The sequence below is a fragment of the Vigna radiata genome, chromosome 11 (genome assembly GCF_000741045.1).
Source record: "Vigna radiata var. radiata cultivar VC1973A chromosome 11, Vradiata_ver6, whole genome shotgun sequence".
Lineage (NCBI taxonomy): Eukaryota > Viridiplantae > Streptophyta > Magnoliopsida > Fabales > Fabaceae > Vigna > Vigna radiata.
The window spans coordinates 6,776,072-6,783,400 of record NC_028361.1 but is presented as its reverse complement, the minus strand read 5'-3'; the positions used below and the strand labels follow the sequence as shown (position 1 = coordinate 6,783,400).

At 37.4% G+C, this 7,329-nt stretch overlaps 1 protein-coding gene across 1 annotated transcript in view; it reads right to left on the bottom strand.

Moving 5' to 3' along the window:
• LOC106777666 (phospholipase D delta) overlaps positions 1 to 6,806 on the bottom strand; it is a gene marked incomplete in the record, with an annotated part of 9,245 nt that extends 2,439 nt beyond the window's left edge. The window contains 8 exon segments of the mRNA XM_022787410.1: positions 1 to 140; positions 2,081 to 2,229; positions 2,648 to 2,795; positions 3,060 to 3,128; positions 3,232 to 3,534; positions 4,441 to 4,635; positions 5,399 to 5,515; positions 5,615 to 6,806. Of these exon segments, the coding sequence (XP_022643131.1) occupies positions 1 to 140; positions 2,081 to 2,229; positions 2,648 to 2,795; positions 3,060 to 3,128; positions 3,232 to 3,534; positions 4,441 to 4,635; positions 5,399 to 5,515; positions 5,615 to 6,562 (2,069 nt within the window).
• Between the last annotated feature and the right edge of the window lie 523 nt (positions 6,807 to 7,329).

Below are 7,329 nucleotides of genomic sequence, written 5' to 3'. Positions count from 1 at the left end.
GTGCTTGAACTTTCTTCACTGAAGTCTTCCCGATTACCAAGGCAATAAAAATTGAGGTAATCTTGTGGGTTTATATGAGAAAGTTGCATTGCTTTTAACTCCCTAGCAACTACGTTATACATTGTTTGCATTGTTTGGCCCTGTACACCAAAAACACAGAATTGAGAATAAATATATATTTTTTAGGAGCACTAAGCTTTAGAAAGATCTTTTAACAGAGAGGGCACATTAGAGAGTAAAGTGAGGGTTTGGTAATCATTGACATAAATAAATGGTTGATTTATGTATTGTAGGAGTCTTCTATATTATCTTTGCTATAATTTTATTCTTTATCGCAGTAGCATCATGTCATTAGTACTAGGATTATATATATTTATAGCCAATCCCATAATTACCGAGATTTGTTTCCTTAGATTTAGTTATCCAAATTTCCTAAAATAACCAACAGTCACATGTATTTATAGGTCCAATGACCTCATTATTATAATATAAAAGAAATATATTATTCATTCTAAATTTGAGATGATATCAAAATCATTTAAAGTCCACCCTAGGTCAAGTTTGTTGGACATATTATGTCACCTACGGTAGGGTCCCCCTCTATTCCCATGCTCAATGTCCTCAGCACAAGGTGTGTTAGAGATCCCACATATATTAAATATGTGGCCAAATTACATTATGTAAAGGGGGTAAAGTTCACCTTTTGTTGGGATACAAACAAAGTTCCACATCGAATAAAAGAAGAGACCGATATGGATTTATATACACATAGATACCTCCATTGGTAATGTGAAGATCTGTGTGTGTCGAACCTCCCCCAACATTTTCTTTTTCTTTGGAAAATTTACAACAGTGGCGTTTGTGGTTGTCGGTGTTGGGCGTTTCTGCCCTATCAATGACCCCAACCGGCAACGGCGACAGCTGCCGTGGTCGGACAGTGGTCTCATATCATGAAAAATGCATTATCATATCCTTTATTTGTAATAATCTAATTCTCCTAAAAAGGGAAATAGGGAAACTAGGAAAACAAAAAAAAAATAATAAAATAGAAGATTGTATAACTATTTTCTCTAATTAGAAAGATTCTAAAGATATTTCCTCTAATTACAACACCTTTCTAAACCGGTTTTGTAAAGTTTAAATTCCACTGTCATAATATGGTACCAGAGCTCTTGATCTTTGGAAGTATCCGGCTGTGTCTATCAACCCTAAAACAAAGCCTTCATTGTAACAGAAGCAGGACAAGGAGAGGTGTAATTAAGCTCATACATAACCTTAAAAGGTGTCTTTTATGTCCCTAAATTGTCCAGTAATCTAATTTTTGTACAAAAATTCAAACACCATTCACGTAATCTTGTTTTTCATAGAAACTCTTGTATTTTAAAGGACTAGGACAAGAACTCAGGAAACACAATTAGACATGTTAGAGAATGGAATGACCCTTACTTCGTAAAATCAACTTATCAATAGCCACTTCCTGATATATGAATCCACCATGACTAGTAAAGAAAAAATTCAACTATACCACTGTCGGTTGGGAAATCCTTAATTTCAAGGTGTAAAATTGATTTTCCCTTCATATTTTAGGAACTCAAATGTGGAAAGTCTCCACTATGAAGTGTGAGTTTGCTATGTAAATTTTCCGATTGACAATAAGAGGAGTCTTGTCTCTTTTTATCTTGTCCATACTAATGTATGGGGTCCTTATCTCATGTACTAAATAATTTATAATCTTTATAGATGATTGTACTGATAATGTCAATTTTAACTACCTTGTCTCCGGCCATTACCCCAGTTTCATTTTCCCCAGTTTCATTTTCATATTTCCCAGCATGCAACCTTGTAGCAAGGGTTTATACCTCTGATATAGTTCTAATTCAGTATTAAATGTTACTTTTGTTTTACCATTCCTTTTCTGGTTCTAATAAGAATTTGTGAGAATTCACTCCCTTGATTTGCTCGTCAACAATTAAACTGAACTCCATAAAGAAAACTTAGAGAAGCAAATCCTTAATATTCACAAATTCTAAATTTCCACCATTGGAAAATAAACTTCAAAACAGTGCACACAGTCTAATACCTGCCAAAAGAGGATTTCTTGCATAGCCCCAGTTTTTGGATCACCTTCTGGCCACATTGGTAAAACAACATAGACAGCAAACCTTTCCTTAGCTCTGATTTTACTAGCAATTTTCAGTGCCAACTCCATTGGAATAAGATTATCAGCCCCTGACATCAGAAGACACATGAAACATCTCATCATCATTAGTTTTTTTTCTTCTTTTTCCTTTGCAGACAAAAGAAACACACCAATGATTTGAAAGTATGTCTTATGAACAAGGGTAGAAACAAGTCAAATAGTTACTAAAAGCAAAAGAAATAATACCATTAATTCATTAAGAAAATTAATAAAAAAAAATCTTAAGTCAAAGAGAAGAAGATTGGAAAAACTTGGGAGGAAGAGTTCTTTCTGTCTAAAAAATAATATAATCACATTTTTTTGTTGTGCATTCAACTTTGTCTTCTTCTGCCTTCAAGATCAATGAATCAAATTTTACAGGATGTCCCTTCTCCGCATACAGAGTAGACCAACTGATAAAATACAGAAAATTATCCTGCTTTTAAAAACCGAGAATTGAAGCCTAACCTGCATCTTTATAAGAAGGCCATGCATACGATGATCCAATGAAGTACTGGTTTTCAATATAAATAAAGTGTTGAGCAGATCTTATTGCTTCAATGTACGCTGTTTGAATGCTTTTTTCTATGACCAAACTTTTAGCACAAATAAGATTCTGCATACAAATTATGTTGATTAGAAAGTGTGGCATAAAGGTCTAATCAATTCCGTATATAACAATCTATGTATATATATATATATATATATATATATATATATATATATATATATATATATATATATATATATATATATATATATATATATATATATATATATATATATATATATATATATATATATATATTTGAGTTGCAAATATGTTGTATAGAGTTTCACTTGTATTTGGAAAATAGGATGAACAAGAGAGTATGTAAACCTGGGACAGAGCAACATCAACATGTTTGGGAAATCCTTTGAGGGACCCTGAGTCAATGGAGCGGAAGATCTGTAAGAGTTGGAAAACAACATAATGAAACGAATCATATCCAAAGTCAACAAAGAATAGCAGTCAAGTAACGTTACTCAGAACTAAGCATGCATTGTCCAACCTGAACATGCCAGTTTTCAGGATCATCTTCCCTAGAAACCCATACTAAAGGATCATCCTCTGGAACAACTGTATAATTCTCCTTCGTGGTAACGGAAGGACTTAATATCCATGAGATGCGTTCTATTCTTATCAAAGCATCATCATGCCATTGAGAGGATTTTTTGAAAAGGATCGCAAATTCTTTCCACTTAGTTGCCTTTTTCCATCGCTGCTCAAAATTAATAAGAACATCATATGCAGCAGGTCCATCTATTCTGCAGTGTAAATCATGCCATGGTTGTCTAGGAGCCCTTGTTCCAGCCTACATACAATATAAGAGGGGTGAGAGCTGAGAAGTAACAACAAATCAGATAATGATTCCATTTTTTTGTTGGAAAAACATGAGAGAAAAGGAAAAGTGTAACCACATTGTAATAAAACATAAAACAATACTTCCTACAATGTAAAAATAGGAAAAGATAATTGACTTCCACACTCAACAATTCATAGGTATGAATCTACAAAAAATATTAAATTATTCCACAATTATGAGCTATTCTAGATTATGGCAAAAGACAAGAAAGGATAGAAAATAACTGTAGTGATGGCATTAAGGCATAACCTATAAGCCGATTCAAGAACCTAACATCCCTCAACAGCCAACACACCACATATACTATACCATCTTTTCCACAAAATAATTCTTTCCTTTTTGGGCAGTGCAAATTTGCAATCAATGGTCGGGAGTAGGTGGGCATTTGGAAAGGGATCTTAAGTTTTGGTAATAAACCCTAACTACAGAAATGGTGTAGCTCTTCTAATCCCACCCTATAGGTGCTTATGAGCAATATTACAAAATACAAATTCTGTGGTGAAATTTCAGTATGCTTGGTGACCACAAAACGAAATCATAGTATCTAAGCAGGAACTCACATAGAATCTGATGGTGTATCCATCTAACTCAACCCTGTAACTTAGGATTTTTGCCGAGGTATTATCAATGATAATATATAATACAACTTCCGGTCAGAAGCTACTGTGTACTTGGCGGAAATAAGGATTAATAGAGGGTCCACACAACAGTCTTCATTCCCAGCATGGGTACGATCCAGACATAATGAATGACATAACCAAAAATTGTTCAGCTAAAAATAGTTAAAAACTGGTCTGTCCTGATGCCTAATAAAATGAAAGAACAAGTGAAACAAACAATTGGGCTGAAACTTACAGGAAATGTAGGATTGTGGAAATCCTCAGAAAATACAGTGTCAAGATCACGAAACAGACGATGCTCAGGTGTGTCATAGCGACCATCACAAAGATCAAGACCTCCAATAAAAGCAGTTATCTTCCGATTATTCCCCGTGGCCTGTGTGTCCACGATCACACATTTTTGGTGGTGTGTGAAGACCGTTCCAACAACCTATATAATAGCGTATAAAAACAACTCCATGACACTTTCTCAAAACACAAGACAACTTAATAACTACTACTAAGTTACAGGCGGAAAGGTGAGAGGAAATTGAATAAACAGAAACATATCTTGTAAATTCAAACAGTTAAATTAACATGCGAAGGTATATTTCCCATGCTAAATTTTGCGTCTACAAAATACATACCCTCTGTTTAGAGCTTAGGCCACAAAACACAGGGCATTTCATATTTGACTCCACTGAAAACTAGCTCACAAAGAATCCTATCTCCTGACAACATACAGGAGGGACGTATCAACTCTATGAGACAACAAAACACAAACGACAAGAGAGCAATATACAAAACCATAAGACAAGAATTGACTACATTATTATCATTTAACACAGCAACGATCAAATTATCATTGGCAGGTAGCCAAACTCAAAACTTGTACCACATTACCGAGGCCTAGTTGGCTTACAGTTTTGAAAAAAGAGTTTTCTGTTCTCTAACGTTTGATTTTTCCCCTAGTTAGTACATTTGAAAGAGTCCGTTCCCTGAGTACATTTTCCCAGTGTACATTTCTGTTTACAAATAGTCCGTCTCGGTGTTGGAGCACTTGAAGAAAACTGAAGAGAATGAGAGAACATTTCCCAGTTTGGAATATAATTTTCAGAACTTAATAGGTTTTATATGAGAAATTGATCCCTGGGTAGTGTGGAATTGTTCTAGAGTGAAAAGTGGATCAAACCCTGAATGATCCAAACACTTGCCTGTTGCTTCAAGAAGCTCATCTTGCTGCTGGCATACCGAGGCGACAGAACACACATTACTGAAGAATGTTTAAAAAACTTCCTGGTTTCCTCATCATGAGTCTGCATCACACCAGTCTGCTCAAAAAGCATCAAAGCAATCAGCAACCAATCAATCATTCTCAACGATAACAAAAAAAAAATAGTGTGAAAAGCCAATTACAGATTAAGACTAACCGTCTTGAGGAAAACCTTGTCGTGCGAAGTTTTATCATCCCAAACCAGCAACAGCACTCTCACCCCTTCTTCAGACTTATACTTCAGCAATTCGCCAAGCGTCAAATCGCCACCTCGTGGCAACGGCCTAGTAGGCTCTCTAACAAGCTTCACCTTATGGTAAATCGACCAGCCCACCAAATACACCATGTGATGAGCCTCGGATATGGCATAACAAATATCCTCCCAACACTTTCCGTGCCTGTAAACCTCTCCATTCTCAAGCTTAACCTCCGGCAACTTCGCTCCGCCAGTTTCAGGACATTGCGCATCCTGGTACAACCTCACCGAACTCCCCTTTCTCACCGGAAAATACGTGTGCCTCACTCCGCGTTGCTCCGGATCCGCCGCAATGCCTCGCTTGTAAAGCAAATTCTTCTCCACCGACATGAATTTCATCTCCACGTGCAGCGCCGTGTCCGGCTTCGCCGGCTTCCCAGACGGCCCGACGACAGGGAACCAGCCGGAAATCAACTCGCCTGTGGCAATCCGCTGCGCCGGAATCTTCATGGTCCCAATTATCTGCGCGCCGAAAACGTCGTCGTCCTTCACGCGGAACTCCAAATCCACAACCGGATGCGCGAGCGGGATGTGGAACCGCTCGTTCCACAGAGGATCCGACGAGTTCTTCAGCACGCGCGTGCGTGCCACCGTCGCCTGCGGCACCGAAACCGTCACGTACGGGTCACTTGTTATGATCCTGCGGTGGTGGCGCTGCCGCGTCCGCTGGCTTCCACTCTCGGCGGGGTCCTCGGAGTGGAATTTGATAGTGTCGCAGCCGGTTACGCAGCGGCGAAGACGCTCCGAGAAGATGTCCATGTTCGGCAAGTGCCTTGCCTCGATAATTTTCAAATCGAGGTCACCGTGAAGATAGGTGACGCCATTATCGTCGCCACCAGTGTCCGCCATGTTCTCGTGCGCCGAGTGTATAGTTTTGAATTTACACTCCGCAGCGAACGAGGGTTTTTAGTGTACAATTCGAAACTAAAAAATATTTTGGAATAGCTTGCAAAGAAGGGAGTGAACTCACGTGGTCGCTTGGTTTGAATTTAGCTTCTGGTTTTGGATTTGCGTTGCGTGGCGGGGGGGACAGTATGCGTGTTTCTCTGCTGCCTCATTCACAGTATTCCATGTCATTCTCAATTTACCACCATTTTTCTTCAATAAAATTTTTATTTGAATTTAATCTGCTGTACCAGTCATGCACGCATCTCACGTGCAGAGTGCACCACACCCAACATACAATCCTTTTATCTATATAGTTTATATTATGCTTGCATGGTTCAATTTGAAAATATATTTTTTTTTCATTTTAAAATATTATAATTCAGTGAGTCAATGAATCAATTGATTTAATTTATTTTATCTATAATAAATTAAATTAAATTAAAATGTTTTTAATTTATTAATAAATAAATTAAATTAAGTTAATTGTGACCACGTTGGATCAAGCCGAATCGGATGAGGTGATCTACTTTTACAACACTTCTAAGTACTGTGTTTTTTCAACGTTGTTGTTGCTTTAATTAATCACAGGGCAATAAATTATTGATTCTTGATCAAATCTTTGCAGGATGTTGTGCTGGATGGTGGGATCGTGAGAAATTGAAACCTCATCACAAATCGTTTTTCTCTGCGTTGTTCGTGGGCCTCTTAGGTCATGGTGGTGCGTCAGT